Below are 16,775 nucleotides of genomic sequence, written 5' to 3'. Positions count from 1 at the left end.
TAGTTTTAAGTAGACTGGAATGCATGCAGTGTGAAGGTGTACACAAATAACGTTACAAATATTGCCTAAAATTGAATTCTAATATCAGCATTTTTCGAACATAAAAACACCAACTAATAAACTGTAAATATGTCCTCGTAATGTAAAGTAATTAAAAGCATCAAAATCAAAACATAGATAATATCAAAAAACTGAACTTAATTAAATATGAAACAGGCAACAAATTATCTAGATATCATAATCTCTCAATTACTTCTGAATATTATCTAAACTTAATTTTTAATCAAGCATGGTATAAAACAAAAAAAAACAAGCAAAAAATCACTGTTTTTCCTGCTCTTAATCCCAAAGCCTTTGTGCATTTAATCTTTAAAGGTAGCCCACAAGTGTTGAAACAATTCATCTTTAGGTTTGTCTTGAGGCTCAATCTGAGCAGCAAATAATCTCACCTCCTCAAACAACCTTCCTACAGTCAAGTTCTTCTCTTTCAGGAACCTCGTCATCTCTCCCATTCCACTGCAGTTTGGGTCCTTGAAGGTAAAGTAGGTAACAGGTCTCGAGCAGGCACTGGCAGCAATCCACTGTAACATAGACTTCAACTGAATGTGGCCCCCAAACGCTCCACAGCCCCAATTACCTGTAGCAACAGGTGCACCAGGAGCTGGATACTCATGATTAAAAGCAACATGAGCTTTGTTGAGCTCTCTCAAAATAACAGCTTCACTGTATTGTCTCATGTGATCCTTGTCTCCTCTGAAACGTGTTGCGTCCATAGCCACTCTGCTCACCACATCTTGAGACGTGGGAGCATTTCCAATAAACTTGAGGTCTCTGCTGTATCCCTTGTGTAAAGAAAAGTCCTCAGCACCAGTGATCACAATTGCTTCATTGTCATTCATCATGTCACAGATATGTATTGTAGTGAGCAGCTCAGTACAAATAGAGAACATTATCTCTTCTTGAACTGAACCCCGTTTCAAAACCCCACCACCAATCCACCTATTTGCAAAGTCAGCATGAAGTGACTCCGGACCTGCATCATTGATGGATCCATTTTCATCAACTGTGAACTCAGATAGAGGTGATGTGATTGAAGCCCATTTACTAGCTGTATAAGGTGATATATTGTGTAGCCTATTGATTATCAATGCTTGAGATGCATTATACATTTTCAACCTACATCTCTCAAAATAGTTCATTATCATACAGAGTTTAGCAACGTTTTGAGGACATTTCTGATTGAGAGTTATAAATATGCCGTCAAAGTTTATTGTTGTCTTCTTTGGAGCGGCACTATGATGAAATGCAGAGAAAAATGAGCAGGCTAACAATGAAGCACACTGGTGTTTGGTAAGGCATGTCATTTGGATATGATCATCTGCTGTATTCAAAGTTGATAGTCCAGATGGGAAGGTTTGAGGCATGTCCATAACAAGCTGAGCAATAAATGGAACAGTGTGAGCTAAAAACCATCCTTTTACAAATGAATCTGGATTATGATGTGAAAAACCACAGTCTCCCCAAAACAGGTCAGGATTCCCCCCAACACAACTGGCATCCTTCAAAAAACCTAAAAATCCTGAAAACCGACTCGCAGCCGGCATTTCTTTAACTTGTTTGTAGGAGTATTTTCTGATATTGTCAATAGCAGAGATGAGATCCATAGGAGACCATTTCACATGACACAGAACATCTAACACTTTATCCCAATGATTGGGAACTTCATGAGGCAGAATGAGCCGTGTACCCATTTTTTTCCTAAAGGAATATTCATAGTCAATAAATCTTAAATAGAATAGTATAGTGCTTTGTTTACAGTGCGCATTTATGTAATGTATTGAAGGGGTATCAGTGGCGTAATGAAGGGCCCCCCGACTGTGTGGGGGGGGGGCACCATCTTAGGGGGCGCCAAATCGTCGTTTGAATGTGGGACAATTTTGAAAAACTTAACTACAGTACAAGCAAAACTGCATGTTTTGCTCTAGAAACACAAATTTTTAGAGATTTTACCAGTGTATCCTCTAAAAGCATCTAATTTGTTTAATTTTAGGGAGGGGCGCCAAAAGGAGAGGGAACGCCAACAGGTGGGGCACTTTTTCAGCAGGGGGCATCAACGATTCAACAGGCAACGTTACGCCACTGAGGGGTATCCTAAGAAGATACTTGATCTTTGAGAGAAATATCTTCCTGACCGTTCGTCTGAGATAATAGACGAGATTTTACACGGATGTGTAATTTTGCAAAGATCCAATGGAATCGTTAGCTCACACCCTAGACTAGGTGATACAAATCAGAAAATCGAATCTCTCTCTCTCTCTCTCTGTTCTGGTCAACGGTTTCTGGCCTCTTACTAAAAGATGGAGGCCTTCTCACCGTGCCCACAGAATGCAACTCCTGCTAGCTGCACGCCAGGACTCCCAAAGTATATACGAAATCATAAAATAATAAATATCAATGCAACAGACCCCTGGAGTCTTGAAGCTGTCACTACCTGTCTCAGAGCAAACCCACTTCCGTTGTAGTACTTCTGCGGGCAGACAAGGGACTTCCGAGCAAGGTCAAAGCCTGGGAGATATGTCTCTATGCAGAGATGGGCCTAGGTTGAGTTCCTAGTATGGGATTTAGCGAAAGTTCCTGGCGAAGAATCCTAGGAGGTTACCCAAAAGGGTTTTCCCTATCCAGTCTTGTCGACTGTTCCACAAATTTGAAGATATGATTGTAGTTTACTGTTTTTAAGGTAGAGTTTACCAATTATCCTCATTCTGAACGTCATGATCTGGATGCACTTGCAGAGGAGGTGCTGGGATGTTTCTGCTTCTCCTGAAAAGTGTTCACAATCTTGCGTCTCGAAGTTGACGTTGTTTGCCACGTTCTGAAAATAAACTAGTGGGCTGTGACCTATCCTGAAAGCGACCATGTAAGCCATCTGATGTGAGTTCCAGAAAAATTAAAGTTCCTGTATTTATATTTGTGGAGGAACATCTCAAGTGGAATGTTCCTTTGTCACTGAGTGTGGCCTAATTGGGAGGAAGGGTTCTGGTCCTATGGGGATGTTGTTGGATTGATCGTCCCTTGCGAATTCGTCCGCTAGTTCTTTACCGTATACTCCTTCATGTCCTGGAGTTCTACTCGATGAGAATACCTAGTGAGTTGAGTTGGTCTGAGATGTTCAGAACAAACCTGGAGTTAAAACTGGTGCTGTTAAGCGCTTTAAATGCAGCCTGGGAATCTGAGATCCTAAGTTATCATTAGTCCAGATACTTGCCATGTATAACGCAAATAGCGGGTACAATTTCCTCAATGAACCTGAAGAAGGAATATCTGTCCTGAAATGATACCATGTATCGTCGAGCTAAAAAATGAATCAAAAGTTCGAGTAAATCGTTAAACGTTGTATGTCCTATTTGCATCCCCTAAGCATTGCAATGATGTTTATTCCTGGTCCGGTTAGCTTTGCGTCACAGAACTAAAGAAGTCCACTATGCTTTAGTGAGCTATGCTGTTCACCAGGGTACTGTAGATCTAAGGGTTCCCCGTGTAATGGGGCAGGCTGTGAAAAAGCATCTCTGCAGGATGTCCGAGATGAACTGTTTTCGAGTGTTGAGAACTTCCGCTGTAGAACTGAATAGAACCAGTTGCAGTAGGGGTGTCATTCAAACACTGCTGGCTACTAGATGATTGTAGAGCGTCCAGTCACACATCAATAAAGAGTGTGGCAAAGCTAACCCGGTCCCCTGAAAAGTGGTTACTGGAGGAAGAAGTGCCAGGAATTCTCGCTATCAGTGTGTCCTCGTAGTCAGAGTTGACATCCCTAACACTGTCTTATCACGAGCCTGTGTCTAGCGTGTGTCAGCCCCAACGCATTAGCTGTCTTAACTGAAAAGACCTGAAAAGTGGTTACTGGAGGGAGAAGTGCCAAGACTACTCATTATCAGTGTGTCCTTGTAGTCAGGATGAGCGAATTGGGATCCCTAGCTCTGTGGTGGGTGACTTCGATGGGACCTGAAAGCTGAAAGAGAATTTCCTGGTGATTTAATAGCTCTTAGAGCTATGTATCTGTGTCTAACGTATCGTCGTTTGTGTGTGTACTATCTTGTAACCTGATATCTGAAAGAAAAATTTCCTGGTGCTTGGTAGCTGTTAGTGTTGACTTCCTGGTTCCTATGGGAACTTTGAGTTGGCAAGTCCCAACCTTTGTACTCAACAAGAGAGCACACCACCCGTTAGTGCCAACCAGGCCACACCACGTGGAGGTTCGGAGAGGATTTCGTGACCCAGAAAATCGAATCAAAACATAATTATATAATATATAAGATCATCAAAAATTTTCATAAAAATATCTTGATAATTTAATCGGATCTAGCCTGTACCGTAAACAATGCTCTCAACATTATAATTCATGAAGGGAGATGTCTAGAGATGATCAAATATTAATGAAAGCAAAATTTTTAAGGAAAACTTTTTAAGGAAAACGCCAATATCTCGTCAGGTGAGCATTTTAACCCTATATCATGGGGGGTGATTCGGAATCAGCGTTCGAAAATACATCGATGGAAGTTGGTTACAACCGTTGAGGGCCCTTTTAGAACAATCTCAAAGATCGACTGTAGAGTGATTTAGCACGCTCGCAGTCACAGGCCAAAATTCGTTGGTCAGCTGCTTAGCAGCTGAGCTGCTATTGTAGCGCGATGCGTTACTGTGCCGCGCCGTGCACTCAATGAGGCTTCTCCTCGCTAGATCGGCGAAATGCACTACTGTGCCGCGCTGAGCTGCGATGAAAATTGCTATCACAAAAATTGATTTTGAATTCATGTCAGCCACGCTAATAATAACTGGTATCAAAGTTGATTTATTATTATAAACATATTAATCGATATCAGTAATCAGAGGAGTCTAGCCTGGACACCATGCCACAAACTGCCATTTAAAGGGATACCGAGACACGAGGTTTCGGTGTCATTGGTCATACTGTAAATCACTACCATGGCTGATGGATAATTTTATTATTTACAGTTACTGACCCATCGAGAATTATATTTCCCGTTCAGATTTGGGGCGGAAAAAACGTACGTGTGAGCTACATGAATCACTTCCTAAATCAAATACAATAAATCGCCACTGCAGACGCGATTGTTTCACAAGTTAAGAGGCGGGCGCGCGCCACTGCAAGCGCAAGGGCTCTGGATAAAGTAATACACTAATGTTAACGTTAGTAATATATAATGTGTATCAATAAATTTATAGTAATTGTGAGATGCATTAATTGACATTGATTGACGATGTAATGTCGACCCTTCCAGATCGTTGCTCTGCGAAGCAAGAATGCTAATTCGCGCGGCGCGTCGAAGCGGCGAAGTCCTCCAATAATTGACGATGTCAATTCTTGACATCGTCAAGGCCCATCGGCGAGGCCCAGTAGAAAGTAACGCATTAGCGCATGTCGCCGATTTAATTTAACGAAGTAGTTGCGAGAAAGTGGTTGCGAGAACAAAAAATATTGGATGCGATGCGCGGCTCAGTAACGCATCGAGCTACGATCACAGGGGGACTCTAGTGCAAAAAACTGCTGCTGACTGTTGCTAACTGCTGCTAACTGCTACTAACTGCTGATGACTGCTGCTAACTGCTGCTGTCGCGCGCGCGCCATTTTATTCGGCCCAAAAAACCGACGAAAGTTTTTATTTATTTTACTTTTGGAGCAGGGACAAAAGGATTTCGCGGCATGTACGAAATCGCGAAATTTCCCATTCTCCGCGACAAATTTTATGTGTAGTTTAATGTACAGCCTGTTAAATTTCGCGGTACCGCGAAATTTGGCCAAAATAATCGCGAAATCCTTTTGTCCCTGTTTTGGAGATAGGCTCCAGCCAGTAAGGTTTTTTGGGATTTTATAATTGAATCGTGCAAATGCACTTGCAGGAAGCCGGAAATGTGCCCACTGAAAGGACAATGCTTGGAAACTGCAGTGATATAATATGAAGCAACGGTTGCAGCTAGTAGAAAAGGAAAAGAAAGAGCACAAATATTTTGTATTTTTTATACCCGTTTCAGTTCACATACGTACAAGCTCTTTGATCAAACTCGAGACGGAGAAGCTGCGAAACCAGACGGAGCTGTTTAAGAAAATATAAGTGTTGAAAGATAAACAAACCTCGTATAAAAAATTTTGGAAAATAATCCAACATGCTTTTTGTTTGGGGACCGGTTTTTGGTACACCGGCCAATGTTTACAAAATCATATAATACATAAAAATATAATTTTATTTAATATATGATATACGCTGTACGTGAATATAAGAATTGAAAATTACGATGCAACCCCCATCGTTCATTCATAAAAAACCAAAACTTTAAAAATTAGAACTTGCATATCATAATTCATTAATGGATTTATTGCTCATCCGTATATAAGGGAAGTACGAAAAATTGTCATCTCTGCCTTGCTGAAAAACTTTATATTATTTTAAATAAAAATGACAATCTACTAAGGCGCAGGTTATACTTATATCTCCGCAAAAAGCACACTCCCCAAATTGCGCGCATTGCTGTAACTTCTTTCAAACTTCATGAATCGAGACAAATTATTTTGCAATGTAATCAGAGTTAATATATGCACTTATACAAATCACTCGGAATACTTTTGAAAGAGAATAACAAGCTCAAAAACGCTACTGACGTATTTCTCCATAAAAAGCACAATAGCGTAAGAAGCTTTTGTCGAGGTGCCTCGAAATTGATCTTAAAGTATTCCCCGTTCAATTTTGGTTGTGGAACGCCAACTTAGTGCATAATCAAGAAAGTTATAGACACATTGCATACGTATCAAATTGGATGTGCTTTTGGCGGAGATATAACGTGCGCCATCTACTAAATAGGAGGAAAGAACTTATTAGTAGGGGGTGCACGATAAAAATAAACTTGCTCGGTTTTTAAAAATTTTTGTACCATTGTTTTCTAGAGACTGTGAGAATTTTCACAATACCAAATTTGTCATACCTTTTTGGAAAGATCAGTGAATTTCGCCTAGGTGCCATATTTGATGGTGCGCGGCTTTTGGAGCAAAAGTAGCTGTAAAAGTCGCGTAATTTGACCAAATTCGACCAAATTCGTTGATTTTTGTCGTATTATTTGGATATATCTTTAGTTCCTTGAATGGGATCATTCTGAAAATTGGCGACGACCTTCCAATAGGGCTTTTACAACTGTCCCAAAAATTTGGTGGATATCGGAGTTGATATAGTGATCAAAATGGGGTAAAATACGCTGCTTTTAGCTGTAACATAATGTTTGATGGTTGGATATGTTTTAAATTTTTCGGACACTTTCCTTGTAAGTCTATGAGTAAGCTTACCAATTTTTGTTGCAATCGGAGGTCGGGAAGGATACTCAATATTTATTTGTTTGAAGAAAATTGTGCTGGCCGAAATTAGCGCTAAAAAACCATCCTACAGTCGGCACGCGCGGCTCACTGTCGATGGCGCACTACCTATTATTAGCAAATGTAGGCACACCAATAAATTTATGCTCAAGAAATGTTAACGGGTGATACTCGTAAAATATTTGTTCCATACAGAACCGTCGACGAGTCCAACTCGGCGCGCATCCTGGTAGGTTGTAAACCTACAAAAGAAATGCTTCTAGGAATATTGTTTTTTTTTTTTTTGGTTCGTTTCGTTTCGTTTTGATTTTGATTTAGTTTTTGATTTAGTTCAGTTAATTTTATGAATGAGCTTGTAACTGTAAGGAAAATATGGATTTAGTAATAATAAGTTATTCGAATCTGACACTGATGATTGCGTTTGCATGAAACTTCACCTAACCATAATGTTCTTTCGCGCCACTGCGGGCGCGCTTGTTTCACAAGTCGTGAGGCGGGCGCGCGCCACTGCAAGCGCAAGGGCTCTGGATAGAGCAACATGAAACTTTAAGTTTGTAGAATCGCCGTTTTTCTTGTACATACATATATAATTATATACATATATATATATATATATATATATATATTGTTAGTCAGCCACAACTGTCAGTAAAACAATTGATTCACGATGTCAATCCTTCGCAGCTCGGTGAGGCACAGCTAGTGGTGCATCTCGCCGATCTACCGAGAAGAATTATTTGAGAATTATTGCGAGAAGAATTATTTGATGCGCGGCGCGGCCCAGTAGTGCATTGCGCTACAATAAAACAACGCCTTGACTTCAAATTCGGTAAAATATACCTTTACAGTCATCCTCAAATATTTGTTATATAGTAGTACGTGTTGAAAGAATATATATAATTATATATTATATACTTCACGACAATCTGTTGTAAAACAGGGGTTCCAGTAAACCCACTTCCCGATACTCCTGAAACTTGAAACTATTTTGCTGTCGATTTGGTCAACGTCTAGACGCCCTGCAAAATACCAAATCTCTGACTCAATTTTAAGATGATTTTTGAGGCACCTGAATATCACATGCCAGATGAATCAAAATAATCTCAGAAGACGACCCCACATCCGTGGATCCCGGCTACAAGAGCTTGGGAGAGGATTCATATCGAATTTGCACAGCTATTCGACAGGCAATGGTTCGTAGTCGTCGATTCATACAGCAAGCGACAATTAAAGAGCTACGGATTGCCGAGATTAGTCGTGTCAGACAGAGGACCACAGTTAGTCTCCAGTGAAATGGAGGAATTCTTAGAGAGTAACGGAATTGATCACATTTCAGTTCCACCTGCTACTCCGTATTGCAACGGACTTGCAGAGCGTATGGTGCAAACATTTAAGAAAGCTCTAAAGAAGATGCAAGCTACCGATCCAGACTACAACAAGAATCTTGCAGCTTGGTTACTCACGTATCGGAATACTCCACACTACTACGTGTCAAAGCAATGTCCCAGTGCTCTGATGTTCGGACGACTCACGCGCACCAGATTATCTTTACTTTATCCGTGTAAACCCTTATATACTCGACAGGAACAGGAGGTTATAGAGCAGGGTTTATTCAGAGAGTTTAAGGTAGGAGATCCGGTCTGTTATAAGGATATCAGGAAGCAAAGTTGGCAAGTTGGTACCGTGCAAGCTAGACAAGGAAGCAAGGTGTACAGGATATTGGGAGAGAACGGTGTAGTTGATAAACATATAAACCAGCTCAAGACGAGATATACAGTACAGCTACAACCTGCACAACCAGCACAATCTGAGACTGATAACAGTCGCCTACCCATTGCTATTGAATCTGATGTTAGTAAATGTCCGCCAGCACCTAGTCTTAGCAAGCCTTATAATGATGAGCATGACCAGCATGCGATTATTAACGAGCATCCAGTGGCTGAACCCAGTCCTTCTAAAAGCATAGCAAAACCACCACTAATAGCAATACTTACCCGGTCAAGCAGTCGAGTAACCAAGCCTATTGATAGGTTAAACTATAGCCAGAAGGGAGGATGAGTTTAAGTTGGTTGTTTCTCGTAGAATAAAGTGATTTGAGCCGTGTATTAGTGTTACCGGATTTTACGCCGTGTATTTTGACATTTTAACATTTACCATAAATTTGCCATTTCGACTATATTTTTATAGGTTGGGCTAATTTATTCTTTTGATGTTCAGAACGTGATTAACTATTTATATTGGAAATTTTGTGATTTATTATTGCAGCTATATTGTGAAATAATGCTCTATTTGCGAGTTATGGGAGATTTTTTTTGAAGAAGATATGAAGTTTCCATTTTGGAAGGGAAGATGAGGTAGAAATTCGTGTTTTAATCTCGTGACTGCCCGTTTTCAAATTCGCGAGTTTTGGTTTAACTGCCTGAGTTTTCAAAATTGCGGTGGGGCAATTCACCTGTCACGATTTGAATGTGTTTTTACTTAACGCGCGGAAGCGTTATTGTTTCGTAGATAAAATGACTAAACCATCTTTTGAGATATTTCAGCGCACGCGAGTTCTTCTTTTAGTTTATGTGCAATTAAGGAGGCATTAAATTCACGTTGACTTTTACGATTAACTTGGAAGGGTGTTATATACTTATTATTATATTTATGATTGATGATTAACCATGTTATATATTTAGGGGTTTATGACGTAAATCTACCGGAGTTTTACTGAATCTTACATTTAGAGTCCTCGAAAACATACTCTTAGGGTTACATGATTTTCGCTTCGATTTTCATTAACAATCCTTCTATTTCTAAAATATCTAGCCCAGCTGCATGCTGGGTTTCAGCATGTGATACCAGACCAATATGCTGCGATAATTACGCAGCTCCTATAATTGGATCCAATTACACGCGATACACTATATTATTCCATATAAGGCCTGATCAAGCAGCTTGAGCTCGGAGAACAAGCTCTGGCGATACATAGAGGCCGCAGTGGAACCTAAGCGATCCATGATATCACGACAGGCCCTAAACCGTCTGCAAATGCAAAATGATGCCGAGAATGAAATCGGTTGCTCGCTTTTCCCATTCATATAAAATTGTAATAGATTAAGAAGAACTACCCGAAGGCAGAGCTGCAGTACTCGGCAATACAGATTCGATAAACAACAGCTATAATTGTACACTAACTACCACCCTCATCCCGAAATACTAGGTATCGACCCGAAAGCAACCCAAAGAAATTTGTACAGCATGTCATGGATATAATTAATCGAAACTTATTACAATTCTTAAGCCGTGAATGAATGGGAAAAGTGAGCGACCGATTTCATTCTCGGTATCATTTTGCATATTGCGGACAGTTATTCAAATTAATATCATTTCCTTTTTTTGGGAAAGAGAGACACTGGCAGCGGTCCATTCTACCCATGATTATGGGTTTTGGTCAAATAGATATATAAATAGATAGATATAATACTTCACGACAATCTGTTGTAAAACAGGGGTTCCAGAAAACCCACTTCCCGATACTCCTGAAACTTGAAACTTTTTGTACAATCGATTTGGTCAACGTCTAGACGCCCTGCAAAGTTTCAGATCTCTAACTTAATTTTAACATGTTTTTAAGGCACCTGAATATGGCGATTTTGGATTTTTTACCGAATCTTTTATAACAGTGCTGGTGCGTATTTTTCGCAAATTTCTTCAAGACCTCCACACAACTATTTTTTATTCCTGTCACCCGATGTTTCATTTTTGTAGCTTAAAAAAATGTACTCATTCAATGGTCGTTAAATTTGTCTTTTCAAAAATGAAACTACGTGAATTTTATCAAAATTGCATTCTTTTTTAAAGTTTTGAACGTTTTACAATAATATCAAGAACAAAAAAGAACTGAACACAATTTTGAAACTACCGTCTTCTAATTTAATTGTTCTTTATTTCACCTACTTCTGGCACTGCTTAACATGTGTAAACAAATGATGTCATACCTTTGCCTTTCTTTTCTTTTCCGAATGAAGTCAACAGTTGACATGAAACTGCTCCTTTTTTCTCCGCACAAGATATAGCTAAGCATGTTCCACTGGCGTAACACACAGCCTTGGCTGCGTTTATGTCTCCTTCAATGTAACCAATGCTCACACCTCCCTTGAACCTGGTTTCCTCTAGAGGCTTCCAGCAGGCTGGTTGGTGAGGTTCGATACCGGGGCAATCTCTAGCAGGCAGAGAACATTCTTCTTTTGCAGGGCATTCTATTTCTTCGACAACAGGGCATTCCTTGACAGCAGGGCATTCTTTTTCAGGGCATGTGACAGCAGGGCATTCTGTTACAGGGCATTCTTTTTCAGGGCAGAAAAGAGCAGGGCATTCAACAACCGGGCATTCGACAACCGGGCATTCGACAACCGGGGGGCATTCGACAACATCGCACTCCCCATCAACGACGGATACGTCTCCATGCATTTCTTTGGCCAGAATATCAGCGTAAGAGATGATTGGTTCCGAACCACTCAAACCAGCAAAGAAGATCCCACACATACCTTCATTGAACATAGAAGCAATTTCAGCTTGAGTGAGAGCTCTGTCCCACATGTTGATGTTGTAGAGGTTTCCAATGTATGCTTGGTTAGAGTCGAACCCTCCTCCTACAGTGTCCTGCTCCTGGCCGATAACCAGATTACCTCCTGCTCTCAAAGCCTCTCCTTTCTTGACCACGACAGTATTTACTGCTTTTCCGTTGATACTGATGACGGCATTTCCAGTCTCTGAGTCCCAGGCACCACACACGTGGATCCACTTGACCTTAATTATCTTGGTATAAGATATATATACATATCACCGGAGACTCGCGGGCGGAACAAAATATTGCACGCGCACGCGCGTGCAATATTTCATATGTCCCCGAGGGCGCTAGCCCGAGGAGGACATATTTTCGTATAGCACGGAGGGCCCATCGGGCCCGAGTGCTATACGATTTTTCCGCCCGCGGGTCGAGGTGATGTGGATTATATCCACCAGCGGGCGTATTACAGTTAATATATAATTTTATAAATAAACAATGGAGCTTGTATAAAAGTCAACTCTAGAAAAGGTCGCCACTAATAGTTGTAACCATGGTAACACGTCACGTGTTCAATGTAAGCCAATCATAAAGGGCTGTGTCGTATATAGGGGCTGGAGATGCACTGCATTCCTGGGCCGTGGGAATAATGAATGTAATGTCAGTGACGATGAATATCAATAATATAGGGGGATTATAGTGCTGATGTGTATTATGTAGTGTGTTATAATAACTTTGATATAAATCAAAGTATCATGTCATCTGCTCACGAGCTGCATGAGCAGCCCTACCGGACACAAAAATAAAATGTATATATTATAGTCAGTGTATTAAGGAATTTCACATGGAGACGATACAGAAACTGAAAATATTTTAGAGAACTCCGGGCTATATTGCTACTGGTCAAATTAAATGTCACTTGTTAGCGGGCTATATCATGAGCGGGCTGTAGAGATATCGGGTCCTTTGACAGCGGGCTGGTGAGAGCCCGCTATGCGAAAAAGCGCACGCTGGTGGATATATAAGATTGAGTCACGGTTCTCTTCACATAAAATTTGTGCATACCATTTGCGTCTCCCAAGATGAGCTCGTTATCGTTTCCAGGAACTGCGTAGCTGAACCAGTATCTGGCTCGTCCATTGTCCTTGTCCTGCTTCCAAGCACACACAGTTAATCCAGTCAGGGCAGGAAGTTCAGGGTTGAAGCTGATGTAGTTGGCGTTGCTAGCAGCGGGGAAGTTGATGATCTTGTTGTAGCTGGTGTCCCTGGCGGTGCCACTGGCGGCTAGTCCCACCACTGCGAGTAGAATTGTCAGAGAGATCATCATTAGATTGTGAAAAAGATAAGTGAGCTCAGCTAGTTCCCAGGGTCAGTTAAAGATTTGCTGCTTGTATACCTGCACGTCGTTCAATGATGGGACTACATTCTTTGGTTAACATCTGATTATGTCGTCAAATTGCTCAATCAAACTTGTATCATCTGGTACATCATCCGGTTTATTATCTTATCAAGTAATTGCAACTTAAACTTTCCGTATTGAATTGCATCTACAACTATAACAAGCTAACGACAAATTGTCGTTATCCGGTGTTACAGCAGCTTGTTTTCAAGACTTTTGTTCCATAAGTTTTTGTACGTACCTCGTGCTGTTCGCATTTGTATTATAATAATTATAAATATAATAAATAATATGAGGTGATCACTGATCAGCTGATTGAGTCTTCAAGTCTTCAAGTGTATGCGTACTCCGTTTTATGAATTTCCATTTACCACATAAAACATATAACAGCTTGCAATGTGACAGTGTACATGACTTCACAATATACTTATGCTGTTCGGCTCCAAAAATACATGGTAACTAAATTATATTATATCCACCAGCGTGCGCTTTTTCGCATAGCGGGCTCTCACCAGCCCGCTGTCAAAGGACCCGATATCTCTACAGCCCGCTCATGATATAGCCCGCTAACAAGTGACATTTAATTTGACCAGTAGCAATATAGCCCGGAGTTCTCTAAAATATTTTCAGTTTCTGTATCGTCTCCATGTGAAATTCCTTAATACACTGACTATAATATATACATTTTATTTTTGTGTCCGGTAGGGCTGCTCATGCAGCTCGTGAGCAGATGACATGATACTTTGATTTATATCAAAGTTATTATAACACACTACATAATACACATCAGCACTATAATCCCCCTATATTATTGATATTCATCGTCACTGACATTACATTCATTATTCCCACGGCCCAGGAATGCAGTGCATCTCCAGCCCCTATATACGACACAGCCCTTTATGATTGGCTTACATTGAACACGTGACGTGTTACCATGGTTACAACTATTAGTGGCGACCTTTTCTAGAGTTGACTTTTATACAAGCTCCATTGTTTATTTATAAAATTATATATTAACTGTAATACGCCCGCTGGTGGATATAATCCACATCACCTCGACCCGCGGGCGGAAAAATCGTATAGCACTCGGGCCCGATGGGCCCTCCGTGCTATACGAAAATATGTCCTCCTCGGGCTAGCGCCCTCGGGGACATATGAAATATTGCACGCGCGTGCGCGTGCAATATTTTGTTCCGCCCGCGAGTCTCCGGTGATATGTATATATATCTTAAATTCTACATTGCTGAGGGTTGGTACAACGGTTTTCGATCCTTGATGGGCTGCACCAACCCTACTATCTGGCGATTTATCGACGTCCTGAAGAAGGAGCAGGATCTAACCCAGTGGAAGATCAACCAGAAGATGCTCAGACAACCACCTCCTCCCCGACTGAAGAAGTGGATCGATTACGACCGTCACCTGAACGCTGAGATTGATTGCTACGATGATTATGACAGAATGGACTATTTGAAGTGTGTTGGAACACAGAATGGACTATTTGAAGTGTAATATTTAATGAAATATTTTTGATTTAATATTTAACCCCAATGCAATACTCATACACGACTACACTCTTGTCATTAAAACTTAAAAACATTGTATTGTAATTTCAAATTTTATTGAATGTGTAGTTTTTTGTCGCACTTTAGTTCGTGTCGCAGTACATTCCAGGTAGCGTACTGTAGTGCGACAGTGTCGATCTTGAAGGTTTCGCACTAGGGTATGTTTCGCACTAGGGTACGTGTCGCACTACAGTACGGGAACCCAAAAATTTCAATTTTGCTTCTCTCGACCTTGTTCGGTTTGTAACTTCGTCATTTATTGTTTGATTATATAATTCTTTAAAGGGCTTCTTCTACGGATTGTAAGTAATGTTCTGTAAAAACATCAGCTAAAAATATTTTAAAATGACTAAATTATCAATATTTCAGTATGTCCCTTTAAAACTGGTTACAGATAAGACTAAGAGGGAGAAGGGGGTTAAAAATTGGCCAGAAGTGATGTGTGAACGGTCCCTAACGGTATGTGGATTTCTAAGGTGTATCTTGTATCACGTCGTGACACCCATCGTCGTTTCACTATAGTGAAACTGTAGAGTTTGTACGATACAGGGGGAGCCGCGCACTCGTGCGCGGCGGGTCATACAACGTATGACAAGGTGTATCTGAATCCTTATCCAGCGGTATCACAGTCACCAAAACTATAACTAACCTGATTAAGATACTGATAAGTGATAAATAATGAATATCCATGGATTTTGCGCGGCCTCATTGATTAAATTATTTTGCTGTTATTATTTCAAATGAGCATCTGATCATTTCTTCTCTACATATCTAAAATAAAAGTTTTCGCTGGATATTCTGCCTGCAAAATCCATGTATGTTCATTAGTTATTCAGATACATCATAGAAATCCACGTACCGTTAGGGGCCGTTCACACATCACTTCTGGCCAATTTGTAACTACCTTCCCCCTCTGTAATCAGTTTTAAACATAGCTTTTGTGTCAAAATTACAGTAGCGTAATCATTTGGAGTTGCCCAAGAAAAACTATGAAACAATCTGTTGCATCTACAACTACAAGCTAACGACAAATTGTCGTTATCCGGTGTTACAGCAGCTTGTTTTCAAGACTTTTGTTCCTTAAGTTTTTGTACGTACCTCGTGCTGGTCGCATTTGTATTATAATGAATATCTTATCTTACTATATATAAAGCGAGACGATATATATATATATTTATTTATCCGTGCCATTTTACTGACACCACGGCATCAACTTTAAAGCGAATTTCCGCAAAAACCGTAAAAGATATAGAACTGAAACTTTTTTGACTGGGTCAAATGCTTTAATGGCCTCCAATTCAGCATGAAAAAATAAAAAATTGGCCAAGAATTAGTGATTTTAGAGCCCAAAATTTGGACCCCCAAGTGGTGTCAAAAACGCGAATTAAATAGGTAATAATTATTTTAGTCTCTTGAGTCTTGACACCATTTTAGGGTAATAAGGGTTCCTGCTAGTAAACTTAACCACTAGACACCACAATCAATGTGGCAAAGCATCTGCTTTTGACCACATAAGCAATGAAATGCTCAAGGGTTTGAACGTGAAAATGAGGTCCCTCCTCCTTAAACTCTTCAATCTGTGCCTTGAGACAGGAACCTACCTCTGGAGCTAAAGTGTGATCACACCGATTCACAAAAAAGGGTGCATCAGGAACCCTGACAACTATAGAGCAATAGCAGTATGTAGCTGTATTGGGAAACTGCTCTCCACGATGCTGCTATCTCGGCTTGTCACTCACCGCCAAATCTCTCATCCAGATCCACCTAATCAAGCAGGCTTTACCAAAGGAAGTCAATGTAATGACCATATATTCACGCTGATGTCCACAATCGAAAAATACAAGAAAGTGAAAAGTAAAATATATGCAGTGTTCATTGATC

General features: G+C 40.4%; 3 protein-coding genes across 3 annotated transcripts; 1 reads left to right on the top strand and 2 right to left on the bottom strand.

Moving 5' to 3' along the window:
* Positions 1–61: 61 nt before the first annotated feature.
* LOC134819164 (uncharacterized) lies at positions 62–1,784 on the bottom strand. The gene has a single exon (XM_063828948.1). The coding sequence runs from the start codon at positions 1,749–1,751 to the stop codon at positions 363–365; it is 1,389 nt and encodes a 462-aa protein (XP_063685018.1). The 5' UTR covers positions 1,752–1,784; the 3' UTR covers positions 62–362.
* Positions 1,785–8,671: 6,887 nt separating this feature from the next.
* LOC134820218 (uncharacterized protein K02A2.6-like) lies at positions 8,672–9,436 on the top strand. The gene has a single exon (XM_063830439.1). It carries the CDS (start codon positions 8,672–8,674, stop codon positions 9,434–9,436), a length of 765 nt encoding a protein of 254 aa, XP_063686509.1.
* Positions 9,437–11,149: 1,713 nt separating this feature from the next.
* On the bottom strand, positions 11,150–13,586 carry LOC134820217 (uncharacterized). The gene is made up of 3 exons (XM_063830438.1): positions 13,571–13,586; positions 12,996–13,226; positions 11,150–12,195 (listed from the first exon to the last, which is right to left on the bottom strand). The coding sequence occupies exons 1-3, from the start codon at positions 13,584–13,586 to the stop codon at positions 11,333–11,335; spliced, it is 1,110 nt and encodes a 369-aa protein (XP_063686508.1). The 3' UTR covers positions 11,150–11,332.
* Positions 13,587–16,775: the final 3,189 nt, after the last annotated feature.

Source organism: Bolinopsis microptera, chromosome 8 (genome assembly GCF_026151205.1).
Source record: "Bolinopsis microptera isolate Bmic1 chromosome 8, MBARI_Bmic_1.0, whole genome shotgun sequence".
NCBI classification, from domain to species: domain Eukaryota; kingdom Metazoa; phylum Ctenophora; class Tentaculata; order Lobata; family Bolinopsidae; genus Bolinopsis; species Bolinopsis microptera.
Note: the sequence above shows the minus strand (reverse complement) of the source record. Positions and strands in the feature narration are given on the sequence as shown.